The sequence below is a fragment of the Nilaparvata lugens genome, chromosome 13 (assembly GCF_014356525.2).
Source record: "Nilaparvata lugens isolate BPH chromosome 13, ASM1435652v1, whole genome shotgun sequence".
Lineage (NCBI taxonomy): Eukaryota > Metazoa > Arthropoda > Insecta > Hemiptera > Delphacidae > Nilaparvata > Nilaparvata lugens.
The window spans coordinates 28,193,239-28,220,175 of NC_052516.1; the positions used below are offsets into that span (position 1 = coordinate 28,193,239).

At 33.7% G+C, this 26,937-nt stretch overlaps 1 protein-coding gene across 2 annotated transcripts; it reads right to left on the reverse strand.

Annotated features, from left to right (window-relative positions):
* Window positions 1-11,532: 11,532 nt before the first annotated feature.
* Window positions 11,533-26,907, reverse strand: LOC111053611. 2 transcript variants are annotated; one of them, XM_039440233.1, is made up of 5 exons: window positions 26,675-26,907; window positions 24,841-24,991; window positions 19,763-19,927; window positions 17,714-17,814; window positions 11,533-14,666 (listed from the first exon to the last, which is right to left on the reverse strand). In XM_039440233.1, exons 2-5 carry the CDS (start codon window positions 24,973-24,975, stop codon window positions 12,920-12,922), a joined length of 2,148 nt encoding a protein of 715 aa, XP_039296167.1. In that variant the 5' UTR covers window positions 24,976-24,991; window positions 26,675-26,907; the 3' UTR covers window positions 11,533-12,919. The 2 variants fall into 2 exon arrangements, with proteins under 2 accessions (XP_039296167.1, XP_039296166.1); XM_039440232.1 differs by having other exon boundaries at window positions 26,560-26,715.
* Window positions 26,908-26,937: the final 30 nt, after the last annotated feature.

Here is a 26,937-nt window from a genome sequence, read left to right on the forward strand (position 1 = left end):
TGTTTATTATTGGCAGATTATAGAAAAAAGGGATTGCTTGTACAATTTGAGGTTAGAATCCTTTGTTTTGATTTAATATGTCAATCGATCTTAGATCAATCAACAGTTTATTGAATTAATATCGAATAAATCAGCTGATTGCTCACTTGACTATTATGAATTAAATTATATTTTACTCAGAAAATTGTATATTTTAGATGTTAAAGAAGGTTTATGTAATGAGAAAACAACAATTATTATGTTACTAGAATATTTATTGAAATTTTAAAAAAAGTATGAAAACCAAGAGTACACAAAGCTCACATAAAAAATTTAATGTATACCACATTGTAGTATCATATATTGAGATTTATTTATTGGAAAGTTCACAGGCTATTATATAAGTTATTTATGTATAAATTTTTATTTATCTTTGTATAACAAAGTTGGAGAAACCCTGAATCTTAAGTAACCAATTATATCACGTTTTACTAAGACTAGAAAGCCAATCAGAGGAAGGCTTACAAATTGTTAGAGGAAGAGATGAGAATTTTCTGAGAACTTCTTCTCTCTGGCTTGTGAACTCGACCAATACGGCAGCATAGGGAGATAGGGTCTCTTTTCAATCATTTTTAAAGCCTCAAACCAGTCTCTTTTTTAATTGTTATATAAGTGTAATTAATGTTCGATTATTTGTGAACTCAGTGCTATTTAAGAGTTCTTAACTGTAATTTATTCCCGTAAATATATCATTAGTACTGATAGAAACTTATACATAACCTGGACCATACACAAGCCCTGCAGAGTCGAAAGGATCTGACTAATTAATTATTGGAAATAATTAATTATTCTACAAGAACTTCAGAACATCATTATAGTGAATGCAAATTATCCTAATGAGCTCATTAGCAGGCCTTTATCAGTGAATTGGGGAATTATGTAAAACACTATATAAATTTTATTCAAGTTTAAAAAATTTGCAACATGTTGACCGACTGCTATTAGGTATATGGAACTAGAGCAATCTACAGAAACATATTTAATACTATAGGAAGCTTATTTCCGTGCATGGTACGAATCCACATATTATGGTACCCTGAGATTATAAAAATTATTATTTTTTATTGATTATTATTGTTCATTGGTTAAAAGTATGTCCTATTGAATCTATGTACTGAACAGGTTCCAATTTGTTAAATTCTGATTCAACCTGAAGTTCCACATCTCAGTATTAATAAATGAATATATATTTTTACAGCTCACAATATTGTGAATGCTAACAATTCCTGTGATAATTATTAAAATATTAGAGAATTTATTTATTCAAAGAAAATTATATTTATCAAGAAATATTTTTGTCTATGTTATTTTATGGGAATATATTTTGTGTTTTATGTCAGCATACAAAAATTCTAGAAGTTTTTATTATTTCCTAATTCATCTTGTGATATACAGTTTGAGCTGTCCTGGTACCAAGCATTCTTATTCTGCAGTATATATAATTAGTGAATTAATTAATATTAATCTTATTCAGAGCACTTATTACTTATCATCCTCTGATGATAGTAATACTATTCAGCCAGCAAAATCTTACTAATATTTATATTAATAAGTCTACAATATATCATATAAGGATCCAGAGAACTTCAAGAACTGGCATTGTAAGTCTCAAGGAATTTTGAAAGGATAAATTAGTGCATTTCATGCATCCTGTATTCATGACGAGCGTTTTAAGGATCAACTAGAAAAACCATAGTTGATTTTCATTATTCTCGATTGAGTGTATGGTTACTGATAATCAGTCACTAACTATCTTTCTGACTTCCTTATTGGTAATCGTCAATATCTTCACGAGAGCAGCGGTAAGAATTATTGATCATCAGTTATTGAAACCCATGGTGGTTCATTACATTGAGAGTATTTATGCATCTACTACTGAGCTAGAGCTGTGGTCTGACCCCAGTATATTTGCGAGCTGGATGGCCTTAACTTTTTGCAAATTTATTTGCAAGCTAGGGATATCAACAGCTACACTAGTATATATCAAATATACTATTTCATAAAAGAATGTCGCCCAATATGGATGGCAATATACTGCTTCACAACGTGCCCATCCGATAACACGGGAGTGATCTGGTTAAAAAACTTTTGGTATTGAAAGGGTTTGAACCCGGGATCTCTATGCTGCTAAGCAAGCACTCTATCCACTAGACCACGGATCACTCCATTGGCACAATGGAAACTGGCCTGAAATTGCTAATATCATCAGGGTTGCCTTTTTTAAATATGGGCACAGTTCTAGCAACCTTGAGGCAGTCTGGGAATACTCTGCCATCAGTGAGGCAGGCATTTACCAACAGGAGGAGCGGGCTAACCAATACACTGATAACCTTCTTGAGAACATATGTTGACAGGCCATAGATGTCTTGACTGTAGGTGGTTTTAAAACTCTCTACAATATTCACCAGCTCAATGGCATTTAATGGCCTCAAACAATGAAACACATGTGGAGTCTCAGGCACGGATGAAGCTGGATCATGACCCGAATCTGGAATGCCATCCACTATCTCAACCACAGTATTCAGAAAAGCCCTGTTGGCCTCATCAGGACTAGACCTACACTTTATCACTGTGTCCACCTTGCAAGAGTCCTTGATGAGATTCCATGCTGCTTTTGTGGGATTATGGGATTTGTCAATAAATCCGGCATTGAAATCTTTCTTTGCCCTATCTATCTCCACTCTGTAAATCTGCTTGGCTCTCAAGTAGTTTTTATATTCCTCTCCCTGCAATGATGAGTTTGTTTTGTAGGCAGCATATAACATGGTTACAAGGACTCTTATGTTTTGCAGCTCTGTAGTATACCATTCATTTGTGAGCCCTTTTTGCTTTCTACCTTTATCAGTTCCAAAATTTGGTTTGCAGGCTACCGCTGGGCATGCTACGTTATAAGCTTCTGTCACTTTTTTATGGAAAAGGTTAAATTTTTCCTCACTTGTAGAGACTGTGCAGTAAATTCCAGTTTATTCCCATAAGGTGTTGTCGAAACACTGCTACACTGTCCATAAACAAGTTATCAAATTTACAAAAAAATGTTACTTTTTTAGTCATGAATGATATGGGTACAGTAACTATATTACCTAGTATGGCCATTGACTGTCACGCACCTGATTGGTTAGCTTGGTCACATGGTACAAATCCGCCATTAAGATTCCAAACAGACTATCTTATAGTCAGTCCTATCTCTATCAAGTCCTATCTTATAGCATTAGACATTTGGATCTTATCACTTATTTTACCGATTGGAAACATATTATGAATTTAAAATGAGTTCGATATATCATTTTCGAAGAGAAATTGATTATACTTTAATATAGACAAAAAATATAACTTTAAAAAACATTAATAAAGCTTAAAACATCAATTTTCGTTCCCTCGGACTCCTCGCGGACCACTTCTAGAGCTTTCGTGGACAACTTATTGGGAACCAGTGATCTAATATTATGTAGAAAGATAAATTTCAATTTTTTTTATTTCCTCATCCCATTTATTGGATCGAACTTCAAATAATCCAATTTCAAAATATTTTTTGTGACTCTTGATACTTACTTGATACTTGATATTCTCCCACTGGAAGCGGGACTCAATTGAATATAACATTTTATGAAATATTTAACCATGATTAAGTGCTGATTAAAGACGTCTTGACTTCCCTGATTGATTCTCTTCAGTACTGAGTACCCTACCCATAACATGTTAGTACAATAGTACAATATGATTTCGAGTTGCATTACCACGAGCAGTGGTTAAGATTAGAAATATCACTAAATATAAACAATAATGGTTATGTGTGATATTTTTCAATTTCTTATATGTTTATTAAATTTGTCAAGTAGTACTATGGCTAGAATAATTGGCTCTTCCAGAGTTTATATTCAATGTTGTGCTTTATAATATTTTCGTCAGACTTATTGGCTGAATAGAACAAACTATTTAAATGTTATAGAATCTATTGTGATGAGAATTCCATCATGCTTCTAGAAATAGATATGAGAACTTTATTTTCTGTCAATGGAACAAAATTTATTACAATATCATGACACATTTCAAAAGTTTTATGGTATTTTTTGGGAAATTCAGCTTTCAGGTTACATTACCTAGGTACCTTTCATTTTTACTCGCTGCTATTATCTACGATTTACTATCTCAAGTTCCAAAACTATATTGGGAATATAGAAAAAACATGAAAGAAATTATATCGAAGTTAATAATCAAAAAAATATACTTTAATAAGTAAAAGCAAGCGATTTTACTTATAATCCCATATATGTTCCACTGTAAAATTCAAATATTTGGAATCTTCATGGCGGCGGGAATAGTTATTTGTGCAACTAGTGCGCAAAGTGACAGTTTGCTGCACTGAAAGAAACGTTTATGCACGAGCCGTAGGCGAGGGCGGAATGTTTTCTTGAGTGCAGCAGAGGAACTTTGCGCACGTATTTCACATTAAATTTTTACTACAGTTACCATTGAATATGAGAAGTGGTTGATTATGGGTAAAATGATGGCTGAAATCCATCAAATGTTTTTTCTGTATAATTTTCTTATTAATAACAACTTCAATTTATTTTAAACTTGATACTGTAATCCAATTGAAAATTAATAATCAATAATTTATTCAAATTGAAAATTAAATTAATCCAATTAATTTGAAAATTTGAATAGTTTTGAGTAAATCTTAATTTCTAAATATAATTTTTCAACCAATCAATTTATGAATGAAAAAAATATTATTTGAAATAATGAATAATTGAAAATATTCAAAATGTATAATTTAATGAGTTCTCATTTTTATTTGAAAATCAGAAAAAATATAGATAGAACAAATTCGCATTCAAAATACATGCCAACAATGTCTACAGCTGCAAGATGTTTGCAGGGATAGCTGCAAGATAATACGCAAAGTATTAAGTGTACGCAAAGTAATACTTTGCACTTAATACTTTGCGCACTAGAGCGGAAAAGTGATTCTTTGCGTTCTATTATCAGTGCAGGAATGGTCACTTTTCAAGGTAACTGTAGGAAAAAAAATGTCAATGGCCATACTGTGAGTAATATAGTTACTGTAGATATGGGAAATAAAATGTTTTAGTTTGGAAAGATACATTTTTTTTTTTAATTTTCAAGAAAAGTTCTGTTCATATATAGTGGAAACCGTTTATGATCTAGAAAGAAAACTGAGTTAGCACTTTAACGACCCATAACTCGCTTATAAGACCACTTAAAAATTTCAGTTGCAACTTTTTCTCACTCTTATCTTAACAATTATATTAAAAAAGATTAACCAATTTAAATATCAAAAAGTGTACCGAATAGCCTCAAGGAAAATTTTAACAACCGTAAATTTTCAGGCGGTGAGACCTTTCCGCAAGGGACTCCCCACCAACAAAAGCCATACTTTTACTTTTATTATTTTACTTTTTCCACAACCGCAATTTTTATCTCAATATTATATAGATCATTTATTCATTAAGTTAGACTACGGTAGCCTAAGTACTATTAATGAAGATATTATTATGTTTATTACAAGTATTATTTCATGTGTTGTTGATGAAATATGGTTCCGTTCCGTACCTAAGAATAATATTTTGATGCTGGAGTGAAATAACAAAAATAAAGTTTTACCTCGCAGTTGAAGCCTCTTTATTAGGTTTCAATAATGACATCTAGAAAATAAAAATTATTCACTTAGTGCAAACAAGATTGAGCACTTCATTAATAACTTATATAAAACTCACATTAATTTGAAAATTAATAACACTACCTATTATTGTGGCAAGTGAAAAACTTTTTCTATGAAAATCAATGCTCAATTATTGAGATATTCACAAAAATAACATAGAAAAACAGCAATAAGATGAACAAGCTCAACGCAAGTGTTATTAAATTAAATACTAATCCTGGTTCAGACAGTTTATCAATAAACGTGCACATGTTTGTAGAATCAAATTGAAAAACTCTCTCTGATTTCATTTTCCTCTTACATGAAATTTATCTATCAAGTCACACACCAGTAAATTGATTTCCATCACTAATTTCAATGATGAATATCCTCAATAACAACATCAGTAGAAATTGTTAACCTATAAGAAATATTTTTATAATCAGTGGAAGTTTTCAAATTTTATTTATTTCATGATATTGATCTTTAGTGAACTTTGAACATGTGTAGCACAAGTAATAGATTACAAATTTGGCTGTATAGTTTTATCCTATTATAACAACCTGATCACAATCAACAACTGTAATGATTAAGAATAAAAAAGATTTGCGATCAGAAACTTTGTATTACAGAATGATTTTTTCCAATTATGAAAATCATAAGTAATCGATTAACAAAAATGAAAACCTATAAACTTTATGCAAAATTTCAAGTTAATCAGTTCAGTAGTTCATACGCGATGACGCATCATATTTGTGTATTTCCTATCCCGTACATGATATTATATGAGCCAATTCTTTTCTTTATTATAGATTAGGATCCAACAAAACCAGGATATATAATAGTACTAAATGGTATCTTTACACTTAGCTACACTACGATGAAATTAATACCTACTATTACTATTTTGAAGTAATAGTAGGTATAGCTGAAATACGTTTTATCTCCTTATGTTAAATCCTAGCAACGAATGTGAACTGGACATATTCACAGCTTGGATTTAACACATTAGGTGATAGGACGCTACCATAGAGAAATATAGTCCAGTCAATATAGACATGAAAAGGGGGTGTGCTTGCAATTTATATTGTAGTTCTGATTTTATAGTATATTATTTGGGTACATAAGAGAAGTCCAGAACCAATTTCTTCATGCAAAATTTCTTTGTGCTATATACAGGTGGCCCAAAAACCTCATATTTTCGGCTCATTTTCCAGTTTTCAGCTATTTCTGCCAAATCTCGTAATCGGACAGAAAAATTTGCTTCGCCTTTTTTAGATTATAAAACTCTGAATAAAATGAGATCATTCGGAACTCTCTATCTCCAATGAGTACTGAGTTATGATTTTCAAAAATGAGTGAAATTTTAAGAAAAAATCAATTTTGATGAATTTTAGTTTTTGATCAACAATATCTTCCGATTGTAACCATTTAGATGTATATTTCAAAATCTCTCTGGGCGTATTTTTGTGCTCTATAATCTGAGATCAGGTAGAGCGTTCTATCCCATATAGATTTCCAGGTACACCTGACAACATTGCTCCTTGTATTGTGAAAAACACCTAATTCTCAGGTTCAACCATCATCACCAACTTCATTGTCCTCACATTGATATTTCGCACAATGACATATTTTTTTTATTATTATTATTTCATCCACTGACCACCTGTAAAAGGGGTATAAGGATATGTCAATTTGTCATTAATCAAACAGTAACATGTTTTCTATCTTCTCAAACCTCCATCTTGAGGTTTGTAAAAATATCTGTATTCCTCCACTGAGTAGGCACATATGGATAGCATCTCTTTTTTCAATAATAATCTGAAATCTTTATCTGACTTTTCTTTTATGTGAGATGGCAATAAGTTGTACATCCGGATACCTGAACTCCTTACCCCTCGCTCATACATAGTAGTTCGGTGTGCATCATCTCTCAAATTATTCCTGTATCTGGTCGAATATTGGTGAAATGTTTCTCCTGTATTAAATTCATTTATGTTTTTTGAAAAGCAGATTGTTTCCAGAATAAATAGGCTGGGAAGTGGGAGAATTCCAAGTTTTTTGAAATAGGGCCTACAACTAGTTCGGATTGACTTCACTATCATCACCCTCAATGCCCACTTCTGAAGTCTAAACACCTCCACTACACTGCTAGAATTACCCCCAAAAAAATTCCATAGTTCAGGAGGGAGTGAAATAAGTTCATTAGAATCACCCGTTAGATGCACTCCATTTCAGTATTTCCTAGTGAAGAGGCGCGCTTAAGGACACCTCAAGGATCAAAATTTCAAACACTTATAACTTTTGACACAATGCTCAGATTTCATCATACTACACTTTATTCTTCTCGGCTCGTCAAGGCGGTCCAAAATCATGCATCATAAGTCAAATTCGGTTGAAAAATGGAAAATTTATTGTTGAGTGTACATAAGCCCCTATATACAAAATATAGAAATTGATATAGAGATTTGGAAGAAATAGCTTAAAACTGGAAAATGAGCCGAAAATACGAGGTATTTGGGCCACCCTGTATATAGCACAAGGAAATTTTGCATGAAGAAATTGGTTCTGGACTTCTCTTATGTACCCAAATAATATATTACAAAATCAGAACTTCGATATAAATTGCATGCACCAATGTATATAGTGACTGGACTAAAAGGACAAGCGTAAATTATATTTGTTTGTCTCTGACACTGTAGCGTTGCTATAGTGAGGTCCACGTTATAATGGCAGTGTAGGAAGATAGGAGAAAAGGGTTGCCAGATCTCAGTCTTGCCACCCAAAAAGCTGATACTGGTATATTTGTCAAGAAAATATATTTTTTAAAGACGTAATAATAAATATTCATGATTGAGATGAAATATTTTGTCAATTATTTGAATTTCTACATTGTTGATAAACGATGTGGCAACATCGCAATCCGTGAAAGAGATAGCGCCATCTGCTTTGTTGAACGATAGACAAGGATAGCAACACCATTGCAAATCACACACTGCCATTATAACGTGGACCTCACTATAAGTGTAAAGAGAACCTAAGGCAGCAAAGTTTCTTTTTCATTTTCATTGTATTTTAATAATACTGATGCCAACCTAAAAAGTGAGATAACTTGTTTGAGAATCCTCCTAACTTATAGCCAAGCAGACAAAATTAGAAAAAAAGCGTCAAAGTTATCAGAAAGCTCTTTTGAACACTATCTCGTCAGCCTCAAACTCCAAAGTCTTTTGGCAGGCTATGAATAAATTAAATTAAAAAGAAGACCTAGAATAGTAAATAACTCTATAAGTCCTCAGGATTGGGTGAACTATTTCAGAGACCTTCTTAACCCTGAATTATTTGCACTACCACGCTCATACGCAGAACATTACATTGTAAATAATCGCTTAGACTCAGATTTTATTATGGAAGAGCTGAAAAATGTATTGAGATCAGTTAAAGATAATAAAGCTCTAGGAGAAGATCAAATACAGTTCGAGTATTATAAAAATGCTCCAGACGTCATGCTAGATAAATTACTAGAGTTATTCAATATGATTTTCACATTGGGCAGAGTACCAAGTAGTTTCAAGTTCGCCATAATTTTTCCGTTGTTCAAGAAAGGTGCTAGCGATGAAGTGAGCAACTACAGAGGAATTAGTTTTCTTACAACTTTTTTTAAGATTTTCGCGGGTTTGATACAAGATTCTAAATGAGTTTCAGACGGGATTCCGTAAAGGCTACTCAACAATGGATAATATATTTTCATTGACATCTATCGCGAGTCTAAGATTAGCTAAAAAAAGAGGTAAATTGTATTGTTTCTTCGTCGATTACTCAGCGGCTTTCGATTCTATTGATAGGAAAGCATTATTTTACAAACTAAGTTGTTTAGGATTATCAACTAAAATGTTAAATATTATTAAAGCATCAAATGATAATTCGAGTACTTCAGCTGGCGTCTGGTGCTCTGAGGGGCTGACTCAAAGTTTTGAGACTAGGTCAGGCTTAAGACAGGGTTGTTTATTGAGTCCGTTGCTTTTTTCACTTTTTATGAATGACTTGCATGATGAGCTGGGGGGAGGGTTGTTAATCGCAGGTATGAAGATTCGAGTGTTGCTATAAGCGGATGATATTGCCATATTATCGGATTCTCCAACTGGCCTCCAATATATGATAAATAATCTGGAACGGTATTGCGAAATATGGAACTTGAAGGTCAATCTGAATAAATAAAAAATAATGGTTTTCAGAAACGGAGGAAAATTGAGCAGGTACGAAAAATGGTTCTACAAGGGAGAAAGAATCGAATGCGTGAAGGAATATAAATATTTGGGGGTAGTTCTGACACCCACCCTTAGTTTTGAAAAGCATCTGAGTGATAAACTGTCTAAAGCAAAATTAGGTTTGAATCTGGCTTGGGGAGGAATGCTGAATGGTAATGGGGTCGACTTTTCTTCTAAATGTAAATTATTTAAGGCATGCGCTAGGACAGTCTTATGTTATGGGGCTCAAATATGGGGTTGTAAACAGTACGAAAATATTGAAAAACTGCAGCGCTTCTTCATCAAAAAAGTGTTTGCTCTACCCATAAATACGCCCAATTATATGCTCTTCATCGAAACAGGACTAACTCCTCTCTTTGAATACTGCCTCAGGTTGCATTTTAATTACATTTCACAAATCATGAAAATGGAAGATGAAAGACTACCAAAAATTTTAGCTCAGCAAGTAGTAAGAGATGCTTTTGGTTCAGGGAGTGGAAGGTCGTTTGTGATAGGGTAAACTTGAATATTAATCTTTCTTTGGAGAACGTGATAAGTTGGAGGGAGTCTTTCCAGAGCATACTGTCTGTTCTGCAAATGTTTCACAGAAATAAATTTATAGGTGAAGCACGAGCGGGACGGTTTCATGCGTTGTACAGGACTCTTGATTTTGAGCTGAGTGACAAGAAATACATTGGAAAGGACACCCAAATGTGGGTTATGAGGTGGATTTTCAAGGCGAGGGGTGAGCTAATCCATTTGAACTATAAACCTTGGGTAGCTAATGGGAACTATATTTGCTCGATGTGCAATCTGGAGGAGGCTGAGGATGTATTCCATTTCATTGCTCGATGCCCTTATTTGAAGGAATGGAGGAAGAAATGGTTTGGTGTTGTTGAACAATCAAGGGGAGAGTTTACTATGTACATGAACGGCAAAGATTGGAAGAAACTAGCCTCTTACTGTAGAGAAGCCTGGAATTACAGACATGTTCTCACCCTGGAATTTAATTGGTAGAGCTATCATTGGCTACTTTGTCGAGGCACTCACTACTTGATTTTTTGTATCACCTGTAATTGTTATTTTCTGCTCTCTTCAACATTCTGTTTATTTTAGTTCAAGCCTTGTTTTTTATTATGAGTTGGTTTCAATTTGAGGATTCAACCTTTCTCATTGTATATTCACTCACGTTACTGACTAGATCATTACACTATCTATACATTATATTGCTTACTGTGTGACTACTTGATTCATCATTATTTCGTATAATTTCTGTATTTTACTATACACTTGGATCATACTTATGTATTTTCCACAATCGCATGTTTTCCGACTTTCCGGCTGGCGATCGTGTGATCAAGCCGTAAATGTGTGTTTACTTATTGTGTATTTATAGTTTAATGGAGAATAAAATCATTTTTCTATTCTATTCTATTCCAGATGTAATCACAGTAACTAAATCCGCTAGAAAATTACCATTATTAACTAATTTTTGTTCATTATAGTTGATGGTAATGGCAAGAATGTGACCCAGAAACAACAGTACTGTCAAATAGGGTAGTTGAAGGTGTGAAGAATATAAAAACATATAATTAAAAAACGTATAATACAATATTCTTATTTAACTTATTACACACAAAAATATTTCTAAAGTAAAAAATACATATTCCTTATGGTACTAGAGTGAAGTAAGATAGAATAAAATGAGTTTAATTGCTAAAGTAATATCCTCCTTGATGAACACAATAGAAACTTAATATTGTAAGACCGGTAACTAATACAACTAATAGACTAAATGAATCATCATTAAACTAAACATCATTATGGCCTACTGCCCATTTTTAGAAGTACAGGAAAAAATACATGAGAACCATGTTATAGTTTAGATAATTTATAAAATGTAACTAATAATATTCAACATTTCACAAATAACTTTCCTTGATTTATTTCAATAAAATTTTGTGTATAATTTTAGTGATCTCTCATGAAAATGTTTCAACTTTCAAGTCAATTGGAAAATTAACTTTTACATAAATGACCAACTTGAAACAACATAGAAATAATTCTATTATCAAGTGAAACTCTTTTCCTAATAGTAATTTGCACATTTGTTAAAGCAAGTCAATAATAGGTGGAACTTATCAATTTTCTTACAATTTGTTCCATTAAAAAAGATATAAACTACAGTAATACCCTGATTAACCGTTCAAAAAATCCAAATGGATATTTATAGATAGTTTTGGTGGATCTTCTGAACGTCCTCACAATTCAACCGATGAAAATAATTAAAATTAATACTTGGACGACGGCATAGAAATTGATAAAACCAGATAAATGTTAAAACGTGAATTCTACTCATAATGCATCACGCCGCTAATTTCTGTTTTATATGCCGCTCAGTTCATAATTGATTCAACTATTTAATCTAATCATGGTGGAAGATAGATTTCAACACTGCAGGAAAAACCCTAGTTATAGTTATTGTTGAGAAATTTAGAATGACTGTATTTTTTGAACATTGAATGAACTATAATACTATGATTCACCGGTTTCTTGGAGAATGGAGGGGAAAAGAGGAGAAAGGCTCCTTAATACTGGACAAAGAGTTGTCTGATAATTTTATACAAGATGTGAGAGCTTCTCTCCTATTAATTATTCAGGGAAAATTGGTTTGTTGAACTGGATCCCTCAGAAACTATTGCCATACCTATCTTAAGTGGAACCATTTTTATACATCTGTCCCTGTATTTTAAGATTCTTCCCCCGATATTATAGACGTAACAATATTATAATAGTTTTTGGAATGAGTTCCTCAGAAAATATTGATACATTTATCTACTAGTGAACCCATTTCTATACCGTTCCCAGTAATTTTGAGAGCCGTTTCTCAATATTGCAGGAGTAATGAATTTTTGGATTTTTTCCAGTCTCCAGACTCCAGACCTGACTCAAGCCTCAGAAACTAGTGTCACATTTACCTTTTTGTGGAACCTTTTTTATGGTGGTCATACTTATGGTTTAGGAGAGCACCAATCGTAGGAAACATCTCATCGCACAGATTGCAAGGCACTTTATTAGGCAGCGGGGTCGGCGATTCTTTGCATTTATGCCTCTCACGTCGATGGCTTTCCAACTCTGAAGCGGTCGCAAAAAGCTTGTCGCAAATACAACAAGGCAGTTTGAAATCCATCTCTTTTTGGCCACCACTATCTCTGCCATCTTCCGGCCACTTTGCCGAACTACTGGCATCCTGCTGTCTATTCACAGTAGTTGTGTCACCATCCTGTGGTTTCGTCGGAGTACTGCCATCTTTCAGTGGTCTCAAACTGTCTTGAGGTTTTATGTTTGACACTCTTAATCCGTTGTGCTCACTGCTTTCTTTTCGAGGTCTTTTGGCAGAGTTGTGTGGTGTATTGCTGTCGTCATTTTGTGATCGGTTATCACCAGATTCATCTCCAGGTTTTTTGCTGCCCACATTTTGTGACCTCTTGACAATACGGCCGCCATAAGGTAACCTCTTGACATCCCCACCATCTGAGGTTGATGCCCTGACATGACCTGGTGGCTTCTCTTCAGTCTTCTTATCGGTGGATGGCTGCTGGTGCGATCTACGCTTGTGACTTGCCAGGATTGACAACGATGGAAAGAATTTATTGCACAAATCACACAACACTTCCCTTTTATTTGTTAATTGTTTCTTGGGCATCTCCCCACGATCCAACAATTGTTTATCTTCAGCAGTTTTATCTACGAGTTTTTCAGCAGTTTCCCCACTTTCCGCATCAGCCTTCTTGCAACTGTTGATCAGTGTCTCCATCTGGTGGTTGATCATTGACAAGATCTCCTCATCAGATTCTCGGTTCTTCTCGGAACCCTCATGCTCTTCCTTATCTCCCTGATTTGGCACCTTATCTCTGGCATCATCACTTTCATCAGTACTAACGAATTGGGCAGACTTGAATTTCTTTCGTCTACGAATATTCACACCTTGGCTTGATGTGTCAGAGTCAGTGGAACTATCAACTTCATCCAAGTCTCTTGATTTGGATCGGCTGAGGGTTCTGCGTGCAGATCCCTCCTTTGATGACAGTTGTTTCTTGGCCTTGAGCTTAGGCATAGGAAGCTCTTCTTCAGTGGTATATACTGAGACAACTGATGGTGCTTTGGTTACTGATTTACTTGTTTCTCCAGTGGTGTCATCGTTTTTTTGAGCACTGTCAACTTCCATTTTAATACTTCCATTTTCACCGTTTCTACCTTTCTGTTCATCATTTCTACTGATTCTACAATCATTAACATAATTTTTACTACTTTCATTATTTCCAACAGTTTCTCCACTACTTTCCCTCGGTTCAATGTTCTCATTTTGCTTGTCACCTCCATCTGCTTCCCTCGTCTTATCACCCACTTTCTCTCCAGAATCTTCAACCCCCGTTCCGCCAACCTTGTATCCGTGTTTCTCAATTCTGTGTTCCAAAAGTTTCTGCCGGCTTGAAATCAAATACGTGTCACACTCCAAACATGGAAAGTACGTTACATTGGCATTCCATTCATTATTGTCCTCCTGTTTCTCACCATTATCTCTCTCTTCATCATTGTCCTCTGATGGCGCACTGGTGTTGTCTCTCTCCGTATTCTCGTTTTCTGATTTGTTCCGGTGTTCTTCTCTGTGTTTCCTGTAGTCAACTGGGTTTCCGGTTTTGAAATCACAAGATGGACAGCTGAAAACAAATGAAATTAATCGCATGAATTAATTCACAAGTAACAAAAATACAGGAACAAGATCACAATACATAACAATTTAATAAGATATAGTAAAAGGTTTGGTGATTCCTTGAAACTTGAAAACTTTCATCTGTTGACATTGTTTTGAATTATGAAAATTAATAATAATTACCTATTACCTATTTTTCAAGTACTAGAAATGCAGGAACACTATACCAAATGGGGTCTGTCTGGTGCTCTCACATATTGTATATTTTCGAAAGATAGATAAACTAGTCACTCCTTGGGTTGGAGAGTCGCTCAAGAACTGTTGTATTGTAATCTTTCAATTATATAGACTTGGTGAAAATTATGGAAATAGCAAAATATTTCTACAAGAATAATATTGATAGTAGGTTTCATTGGGGTTCCTATTTGAAATGAAAAATTAATCTTCAAAAATTACTCTGTCGCTTCAACATCTTAGTTCCTCATATCAATCAAAAATCATGATACACGATTTCGATACAGAGTTCCAAGAGAAAATGAATGGCGAAAACAGCACATTGATACCTCAACCCGTATCAGTTTGTTGATTTAAAAGTTGTAAATTATGTTGTATATATTAACCAGTTGAAATCAGTGTCAGTGCATGAAGGACTGTCTGTGTGATAGCTCCCAGATGGCCTCAGCTGATGTTATGAATGGGAAAACTGTTGTAATTGCATGCAATCAATTCTTCAGCTGACTAAATGATAAATCACGAAAATGATTTTCTTATGCACTTTCAATGTTATTTTTATATCCTGAAAAGGGTCGAAGGTGTCAGTCAATTTTGTTGTCCAACGAACTTGACCCGTAAAAAGTTTCGAAGAATATGTGTTGAAAATTTGAAGCTGATTCATCAACTCTTTCTCAAGTTATTGTAGAACATAGAGACGGACAACGACTTTGGCCTTCAGTAAGTCAAAAGAGAGAGCTCGTTAACGCTCGTTCAATAAATAAATGTGAAACTATTTTTTGGAGAAAACATTTTGTGAAGAAGTGAAGAACTACAAGAATCAACCTACCTACTTCGGACTATGTGTAGCTTTATCTAAATTCAGAAGAGGAATAGCACAAGGTTGCCTTATTTTTCCTCTCATCATCATTTTAATTGTGTACTTGTAAGAATAAATAAAGAATGGAGAATGCTAATATTTAATGAATATAGTGAAGGATTTGGTAATTCCTTGATACGTGAAAAATGTTCTCTGTTGAAAATTGTCAGACATGTTAATAGTTGAATTGTTTGTGTGTCCCTGAGGAATAGATTGAAGTGATGGCTGTCTAATGCGCATAATCATGGATTTTGAGAATTCATTTTATCAAATTATCAATTTTGATACCTAATAAATATCAAAATAGAAAAATTCAATGTAATTTGATTCAAAATCCCATTAGAACTAAGGAGAAATTTATTCTTCGAAAACGTTCTATACATTCATAAACAGAGAGACAATAATGCCACTAAATTGAAAACATTCTGCTGGAATAAATGACGCAAAGAGGTTCGAATGAATGTGTTCACTAGTCTTAATAAAGCCACAGAAGTAGTGAGGGGTCAGGCACTTGTACATGGTCAGCTATTGGTACAGTTACCTTAAATGTAATCTGTAACATTGAGAAAGGAGATTCCATAGTGGAATTTTGACATGTTAAAAATTGCATATTTGGAGTTCTGGAACTCCTAAAGTTGCTAGTTCTGGAACTATATTCCAAGTTGATCGTATCAAATCTCCCACATATTTTCCACTAGCCACGCACAGGCAAAATGCGTATGGGGGCATCATGAAATAATAAACATCATAAAATGATGATGATAATAATAAAAGTTCTATTAAGTTGTAGTTATTATCTAGTGGAAATCAGTAAGTCTCACGACAAAGAGGTTCTTCAAAGTCGATGATCTGAATTTGAGGAATCAATAAATACAAACAGCTAAATTAAATGATAGAATTATAGTACCCCTTTTTAAAATTAATGAAATAATAGATTAAAAATACTAATTATAACAACTAGTTTCAGTGTTCACACCATTTTCAGGTGTAAAAGTTTTTAAACTAGTTGTTATAATTTGTATTTTTAATCTATTATTTTATTAATTTAAAAATCTGGTGTGGTTCACTCACACAACTTCCCTTGCCGTTATGAAAATTGATCAACTGACGCTAGTGTTCCCGCGCATCTCAAGTCTACTTTTCTAAGATCTGAGCCAGCTGGTGACAGGACAATAGCGCTGCAGACACACGAAGTCTGCTATCTCTTCATAGTGAATGATTTAATAGAATCAACAGTTGCCAACAGTTTGCAAGTGAATAATCTTATTTTCTCTAATTTCGAGCTTATTTTCAATTTTAGTGAAAATGCTACTAAACATTAATTGTACAGATTTTTATGCTCAATCTTTTCCACTTGAATTTTTTTGTTTAAATTGTATCTGAAGCCTGATAATTGGGAATCTAAAATCAAACTTTGCATAGATGGGGTGGAGCTCTTGGAATTTTTACAGATATGGGACTTGTGGCAGTTGATAGAGCTTATCAATGACTTTTCTAAGTATGAATTTGATCAAAATCGTTGGAGCCGTTTTCGAGAAAATCGCGAAAAACCCTGTTTTTGACAACATTTTTGCCATTTTAGTCGCCATCTTGAATTGCATTTGATCGAAATTGTTCGTGTCGGATCCTTATAGTCTAAGGACCTTAAGTTCCAAATTTCAAGTCATTCGGTTAATTGAGAGATGATATATCGTGTACACAGACGCACATACACTCATACACATACACACACACACACACACACACATACATACCAATACCCGAAAACAGCTTTTTTGGACTCAGGGGACCTTGAAACGTATAGAAATTTAGAAATTGGGGTACCTTAATTTTTTTCGGAAAGCAATACTTTCCTTACCTATGGTAATAGGGCAAGGAAAGTAAAAAAGGGTACTATAATTCTATTTTATAAATAAAAATAAGTAGCCCTGTATTCATACATTTTAAGAAGATTTTAATCTCACCTTCTAGTTGCACGATTCTTTGATCCAGCTGCAACTTCATTGTTGGCTTCTTCTATTGGACCAGGAACCCGACTTTTAGGTCCTATTCTTCTTCGTTTAGCCTGTAATAAGGCAAACAAAATCTCAAAACCTGTGAATTGGCAATACTTCTATCAAGACGCCTGAACTACAGCTACCACTTTACAAATTCTTCAAATCAAATGAATATTAAAAAAAATTAAAAATGCACAAAAATAAAATGGATTACAAAGATTGTAGAGATGGGTGTAATTTCTGTGTACATAATATAGTGAGTTTTGAAATGTGAATACTTTTAACAAGACGCCAGTAGTTGACTACTAGGCCTATAGCTACTACTTTACAGATACTTAAAATCAAATGAATATTCCAGAAATTGAAAAATGCACACAAATTGTAGATAGATGGGTATAATGTCTACTGATACATACTATAGTGAGATTTACGTAGATTTAGATGATTTGATAGGAAAGCATAGTTGTCATGTTTTCTTTTCCTCCGCTATCATAGTAGTTTTGATTCGAATCATCCCGGTAAATCTAGGTTAATATTGACTGTTGATCAATTCTGCCAAATATATTTCATTTACCAATGAAATATATATTTTCATGATTCAATAAAAACTTTTTATAATCCAGGTAAAAAACTTCCAGTGTAGTTGTGAAGTTAAAGAGTTTAACAGAGATTGATAATGGTGTAACAACCAAAACCAGTCTTTCCACTTTTCATGAAATCTGTGGTTTTGACATTTCTTGATCTTTTTATGTAATATAAAATAATCTGGTAGTTCATTTGATGAGTGTGATTGTTATTTTGCTTTATGTACAGTGATCACACACATATTGGAAAAGTGATCAGTTAATTTCCAAATTTTCATGCACTTTTGTAGGTTTTTATAGGAGGAAATAAATTAATGTATTCATTCATTTTTTTCAAGTTTCTTTGTTGTTGTGATAGATATCCATATAAAGATATTGGAAAAGTGATCAGTTAATTTCCAAATTTTCATGCACTTTTGTAGGTTTTTATAGGAGGAAATAAATTAATGTATTCATTCATGCTATTTATTCATTTATTTTTTCAAGTTTCTTTGTTGTTGTGATAGATATCCATATAAAGACGTTTTCATTCATTATATTCCTACAAAGCCTCCTGCAGTTAGGCAACGATATTTCAAAAGCCTAAAAAAACTCCTGCAGTCTGGCAGCAAGGTCTATAAAAACCAGGTCAGACACACTCATGCTCCTTTTGGAGCGGCCATTATGTGGGGTCTTTTATGGCGGTACATTTGAAATTCCAATCTGCACATAACAAAATCATACATTAAGCTTTTTAAAAACAATATTCTGGTTCAGATAATATATAAATTCAGGTTTTCGATTTTTTAATAATGAAATTTCAATAATAAATGGTTCAATAATTCATTTTTGATTATTAAAAATTGTTCTTATTCTTGTAACACGTTATGATTCATAAGGCATTAGGACAAGAGGCTAACCTCAAAAACAGTTTAAAGTTCCCAATCAATCAAATTTAAAAATCAACAATTCAGTTCCTAGTTGGAATCTAAATATTATTATTCTGTCAGAAGAATTTATTTTACAATTCAAAGCTAAGCGATATACCTCGAACAATATAACAAAATAACACAACATGTTGTTCAATCTATAATGATAACAACTGATAAATTTGAAATTTAGTGAACTAGAACCCCACAAATTGGCGATTTTGCAATGCATCACGGGATTGTGTCATGACCTGTATTTATAGACCTTGTCTGGCAACGGTAAGGAGTTAGTAAGGGATAGAGTTATCAGCTCAGTCTAACAGTCACGGATAGCAAACACATGTTAATTAGGTGCTAACTCAGAAACGTGTATCTCACCATGAGGACTTCTTATTAAATCCGGATATCTACGTTTTTATCATCATCACTACTATTACAGGGACGTAAATAAGTGTAGCCTAATGTATGTATGAAAATTAGTGTATTAAATACATAACTGGATATGTAATTTTTTCAAGACTTACAGTATTTACTGGTTTTGCAGTGTCGGCTGGTTCAGCTTCAATCAACCCGAAATCTCTCAACCAACTGGTAGACGTATCTACTTGTTTTTTGAAATTGCTGAAGAAATCTAGGTTTGATAGGCATCGATGGCATATTGAATTTGGTAGCCGTTCGCCTACTTCGACCTGAAAAATGGAGAATAAGTCTATTAAATCAGGAAAACGACGATAAATTTGAAACAAATCAAGTAACATACACTCAGATTTGTCTGTGATTGAACGTTTTCACAAACATTGATTTTGTGAGAGTCGAAATTACTTTGTGTCAAATGGAACAGCTTTCACACGCTCCCACCAAAATTGTCGATGACAAAAATATCGTTTCGTTGAATAGAATAGAAAAGAATAGAAATGAAAATGAAATTTCTTCTTCTTTTGCATAAGAAGAATCTCTCTCTCTCTTAGAATTAAACTGGCAGCAATTGTGTATGTAGCCGTAGCACTGCCAGTGTCATGAATCTTAGTTACATAAATTAAATACTATATATAGAATAGACTATCTTTATTAGCCTCGCTCTTATAATATCTTTGAAAGCATCGCTTCTACTGGTGTCGGCCGATATAGCTGTCATCGAGAGTTGAGTTGGAAATGATTTTGTCAGTTTGAGATTAGGTAGTACAGTGCTATTTGTGATTCAGTAGACAAACTACTAAAGTTTCAAGGAATTAGTAGAATATTTAAATAGGGCAAATATGACTTCTTTACTCTCATGTAATAATAATAGCCATAACCCTTTCTGTGTGCTCAGATTGTTTGAGTACATAAATAATGGTGCTAGTGTCTGTACGTGTGAATGGCATAAACTACATGAGCTCAACATTTTAATACATTTAGGGGCGGTTTCCGAGCTCGGGATCTATAAGTTCTGGACTTACAAAGTCCAGGACTGAAATAAGCGTTCGGGTCTAAATCGACTTTCTGAGTCACGATTTTATCTTCTAAACTCCGGGGTCTATAAAGTTCTCGTCTTATTTGAGTCCAGGACTTTGATGTAGTAAACATGAAGGAAATTCACAATATTTTGCTGTTATATTGTTGGCATTATAGCAAAACGAAAACATCTGATTGCTGCGGGATAATTGCTGCAGTAAGACAGTATCAAATTTCAATCACTGTCTCTTTCTTCAAAACGCATTCATTTATGGTCTAATTACAACAGCACTTTAAAAAAAAAAACAAAACGTTAACTATGAATAAAATTGAACTAAATATGAAAAAAAACAGCAACCACTCCGTACATAGTTTTAAGTTTTGTGTAAGTGTATGTGTGTGTGTGTGTGTGTGTGTGTGTGTGTGTGTGTGTGTGTGTGTGTGTGTGTTTGTGCGCATGTGTGAATGTGTGTGCGTATGAATGTGTGCGCATATGTGAATGTGTGTGCGTATGAATGTGTGCAAAAATGATTATAAATATTGACATATTGATTCATTTCAATATAATACCATATTCAATTATTCAGACGCATAGTCTTACTGGGGGAATTCCACTCAATCAATATGTTCTTTCTACTGTTTATGTAAAATTGTGATTCTTATTTTGTTGAATATCAAATATAAATATGTACATGTATTGTATGCCAAGTGGAAATAAACGAATTGAATTGAATTGTATGTTCTTCATGATAAATATAATATTTAAATTTGTATATAAATATTTTATTATATATATTCACGTGTCCCCACACAGGGTAGCCTATAGGGAACACATATTAGAAATTAGGAAACAATATTGAATTTGATTTTTGTAATGCATTTGATTGTTTAATTATTTTTTTGAATAAAGAATTTTGAATTTGAATTTGAATAATTCAAATGAACATGCTCTCCAGACTATTTTATGAAAATACGTTTCGATTTCTTTGTAGACCTATTCAAAGCAAAACCTTTTGAAAGATGAATGAATAAACATTTTATTTTACTTTATGCTATTATTGATCATTGATCCTAATCAGTGATTTTGGAATACAAATTTCATAAGGCTATTAAGTTTAAAAACGTATTTGTTTAAAAAAAAACTGGAATAATAATTTATTATTGTTATATTAATATGTTCAATATGACATTGATTAATAGCATTCAGATTGGAATATAAATTCCAAGCCAATCCTTGTATTATTTTTCTTGAACATTTTTAGGTTATGTCACATTCGTAAAATAAGGTTAGTTTTTTACGCATAATTCTGATACAATTTTATTGCATAATAAACTTGCAAACTATAAATTATGAATTTAGATGGACTAATCCAAATAATTTAGGTATTCCATGACATCTATTTGGCTTTTTATCTACTCCAAAACAATAACTGAATTGTGTTTGCTCAGTTAAGTCTAGAACTTAAATTAAACCCTACCCCAGTCGAGGGTTTAAAATTACGCTGTTTCAAGTTCTGGACCTAACGATTTTTTATAAATCCTCGACTCGGAAAGAGGCGAGAATCTAAGAGGCCAGAGTCCTGGACTTATAAGCCCTTCACTCAGAAAGCGAAATTATAAACTCCAGGGTCAAGCGTGATCTCTAAACTCCAGAGTCTATTTAAGTCCTCAACTACGTTAACGCTCTGACTCGGAAAGCCAATTTTCTGACTCCAGAGTTTAAAGCCAGTTAAAGTCTAGTTGTTAGCTAAATCCCGAGCTCGGAAACCGGCCCTTCAGGGCTTAGGATTTAGCTAAGTTCTAGACTTTAAACAGCTGGAGTCAAAACATTGACTTTCAAAAACGGGGCGTAGTCGCAGTTTTTATGACAGTAGTCGCCGTTTTTATTTTCTCATTTCTATAATTGGAAACGTTTTTCCTTGACGAAATTAAGCATTCCAAAATAATTCAAAATACCTGAAATTTTACACTAATTAATTGTGTTCAATTCTATAATTTTTCGAAATTTAATTGAAACGTGACTTTGACAATGACTACGACTACACCCGGAAAGTCAATTTTCTGACTCCAGCTGTTTAAAGTCTATAACTTAGCTAAATCCCGAGCTCGGAAACCGGCCCTATATAGTCAGTAATTGACTTGAAATGTTGAAAAAATTGAGTCACTTGATTGGCAAGAGCAGGCGGCGTTGAGGATAGGCTACTCAGATTATTTTTAGAAACTTACTCACGCTGTAACAATTCTTCGATAAGCCACTGTATGATTACTACCTACTTTACTTTACTAACTCAATACCTACTGCTTCATTCATTACCCATACTTGTCCTATACTTACCTACTTATACAAGGATCTTTGGCGTTATAAAACATAATTTAACAAACAACTATACAGATGGCAGTGACCCATCAGTAACTACTTATAATAAAAATTCAAATTATCACCCATAAATTCATAACCACTATAATAGGCCTTGTCCTACAGCAGCTTTCTGACGGTTCTCTTAAAGGCGTTCTCATCCAACTAGGAGGCAGCTTGTTAAAGAATTTCAGGGTAGAAATTCTATAACTGCACTGTGATCAGTGAAGGCGTCTCCTGGGGACATCCAACAGTTCACGGTGTTTGGTGCTGTGGTAGTGAGTAACACTACGGGCAGCCAGAGTATGCTGTATCCTCTTGACATACTCCAATCACAGGAGAATCGTAAAGGCATAATACATATTGATATTATATTGAAAAAAATATGATTTTCTGGCCGGGGGTGGTGGATTTCCGCGAGTAAACCAAGCTTATCGAGGACGTGAAGCGACAAGCTGGATCGAAAAAAAGACCTAGTTTGTCGTCGTCGCAGTTAGATGAAATAGCCCAATTTGTCCCATTTCTTGGTTGTGGTGGTTTTCAGGGATGGTGGTTTTCTGCTACCCCCTCTCAGTTATCAGGCCCCTCATCTTGAGCAGCAGGAAACAAATAGAGGGGTTTTCCTACACGTCGATTAAGATCATTGTTTGAAGTTGATGCTCTTAAGCTCAAGAGAGAGGTATCATCTTTGATTCTTTTCCGTAAAATACTAACGAATGAGGTTGATTCTTCTTATCTCCTGGGAAGAATTGGATTCGCCGTGCCCACTCTCAGGCGAAGATGGCATCATTCCCTATTCGCAGAACAGATGTGTAGGACAGTTAATGCATATTTTTCCCCCCTCAACCACATGCCAAGATTGGCTGTGGGGTGGACGTGTTTTCTGATGGCCCATTAAGTTTCAAGCGCACAATAACGATGCTTCTGAGAGAGAATCAGAATAACTGAATTTTTAATCTGCAGCCATAATTTTCTTTCGCTAATATTTCTATCATTATAAAAATATCACACTTTATACATTAATTTCTCTTTATTTGCACATTCAAACTCATTTTATTCTTACTTACCCCTTATTTTCAAAGTTTTTTGCTGGCAGTTATCATTATCACCCTCATCCTATCATTCATATGAGACTGCATGCTCTCTCATCATCTTTATTGATAACACCTCTCCTTCATCACTTCATATACTGTATTCATTTTCACCATCACTTTCACCATCAACTCTATTAAGAAATGTTTTAGAAGTAATTTTCTAAGTATTATTTTCTTTCTTTTCAAAAGTTAGTTTTTGTTTCTTTTTTTTTTGTTTTGATTGAATTGTATACTGTACTTATTGTTGTGTTAATGAAACATATTTGGGTCATTACCTGTTGTTTCCGATGTGATATTGTGAATAAATAAATAAATAAATGCGGGAGAGTCCCTCTGAATGCTCTTTCGACAAGCATCACTGTTTTTAAAGAAATGAGCTAATTTGTGAAATTTTAAAGAATCTGGCTTGTGAACACTGACTTTTACAGTCGAATAGAGTTCATAAAAGGTATTATTGTATCTAATAAAACCCTGTACTGAGGAAGCTCTTACCTTAGAATCATTCAAGAAGATTAAACTGTTTATTTCAATTGTTATTTTGTATGACAAAATAATTTTGTATTTAGACATTTTTATATTGAAAAAAATTGAAGGAGTGTGAATGAAATTAATTTTAATGGATGAATTTCAGAAATATCATTTCAAATGCTATTTTTACCTGCAATAAACAATAATCGATAATGAATAGAAATGAAATAATATGTTAGCAATGACTTACCTCAATTCCCAACACAGATTTGATTGTTGACCTGATGCTATCTCGGCAGAGGGGCAGAGGCATGTCCCACGTGTCTTCTTTGAGGCATAGTCTGCAATATTTATTAATTAGCAATGGCTCTCTAGTTGAAACCATATTTCTCGTCTCCAAACTGAAACAAAAAAAAACAAAACAAAAATAACATAACTAAAAAATATGTTACATATTAATGTCACATTAATAACTAATATTAGGAACATAAAACTCACTGACCATAAAGTCTAGTTGAACGATGAAGGAACACCTTTATTTTTTCTGAGTCTAGCATTATGACTTACATAGATCGATAGAGGAGATCAGACGAGTTTAAACAGGTATCACAATGTTGTCGTTTATTTGAAATGATTAGCTGAACAAACATGGCGGTAAGTAGAAATAATTCAACAACCGTTATTTTTTATCATTTTTTCATGGCTTCAATAGATTCTAAAATATACGAATCTTATAAAAAATTTAGAGAGGTATCTAGTGGAATCAGTTTTAAGTTTGTAACTTCAATAGTTTTTGAGATATGAGTTTGCATATGTATTAAAGAAATTTTTTGCGTAAGTGCTAAAAAATATTGTAGACTACATTTTATTCTGCTTTCTATGCAACTCAAAAGCTACCGGTACAGAAGATTTTCAAATCAAGCTTAACCCAACCTGACCTAGTTAAGCCTAATCTTAACAAACTAAGCCTTACCTGACCTGACAAAATCTATTCTATACTCTGTCCAAATTGGCATGAGCTCTGAAGGATTAGGCCGACCCTCCTACTACTCACCACACACACAAGCGCAGTCTCATTTTGTGTGTGTGAGTAAAGGGACGGTCTGGCTACCTGTATACTACGTAGTATACATAGTATATCAATGGCGCAGGTAGGCCGGGCGTGAGTGCCTGCACTTGGGGCAGCAAGGGTCGGCTCAATATTTTTGCGCTCATGCAAATTTGGACAGAGTATAAGCTAACCATACACAACCTGCCCCAACCTAACCTTGCTTAACATGCCCCAACCTATGCTCAACCTAACCTATCTATAATATTATTTTAGTTCATCATTATGATATATCATAAGAACTATTAAAGTTAGAACTTGAAACCGTTTCATCGGATAATTCGTTTAATTTTACATGAAATTGGACTATTTTATTGGAACTTATTGCAGCTATAAAAAATAAAAATTAATAAAAACATGTCATCATGTTTGTTAAGCTAATCCTTTAAAATCGACAACAATGTGACATCCAACATGTGTCTTGACATCCTTTATCGATCTATGTAGGTGTTAGATTCTAGATAGGTGTTCAATGCTAGGAGTAGGAGTCCAATGCTAGATTCCACTACCCATTGCTCATAATTATACTAAAGCGCAGCTCTATAGTAAGCTGAAGACTTGGTTACAGAACAGTGAGTTATCTTTATAACCTTACTGTTATATTACATTTATTCTAAATTTTAGGCCTCTCATACCTTTTGCTTTATTCATTACCCACACTTGTAGGATTAATACAGTCATAAAATATATAAGTTACTTATTGTTAGCCTACAGAGGTGAGCAAAGAGAATTGAACAAGACCTAACATTATATTATTTTTAATGTATAGGCTACCTTACACCTTATAGCTAAAGTTGTGCTTTGCTTTCAACCTACTAAGTACCAATACCAAGTCTATACAAAATCTTAAATGTGCCAGACCTTTCTTTCTCCATGGACAAATCCTTTACACTCGGCATAACCATGATTACAAATGATCTTAAAACATGAAGTAACGGAAGAAAAATTTCAATTATTATCAAAGAATGAAACTTACGTTATAACCTCGAAATTAACTTCAAGCTTCAAGATTTATTCTTCTTCACATGTGTGTGTGTGTGTTTTGATTAACCAAGACAAGTTCTGAAAGCAGAGCATTCAACTGTAATTATAAGTCCATACAATCAAGCAGAATTATAACCCATTTCTAGCCTACATCAGCTTCAAAGCTTCAATTTGCGCTAAATTTGGTGGACTTGGTAGACAATTTCTCTGGCATCTCTTATGATCTCTCAGATCTATGCTTCTTCTATGAAGCCA

Coding starts and splice junctions, on each gene's coding strand:
- LOC111053611 (XM_039440232.1), bottom strand. CDS start 26,603: ATGGTTATGCCGAGTGTAAAGGATTTGTCCATGGAGAAAGAAAG. Junction 19,928..24,840: donor AATCTGTGTTGGGAATTGAG/GTAAGTCATTGC, acceptor TCCATTTTTCAG/GTCGAAGTAGGCGAACGGCT. Junction 17,815..19,762: donor CTGCAAAACCAGTAAATACT/GTAAGTCTTGAA, acceptor GCCTTATTACAG/GCTAAACGAAGAAGAATAGG.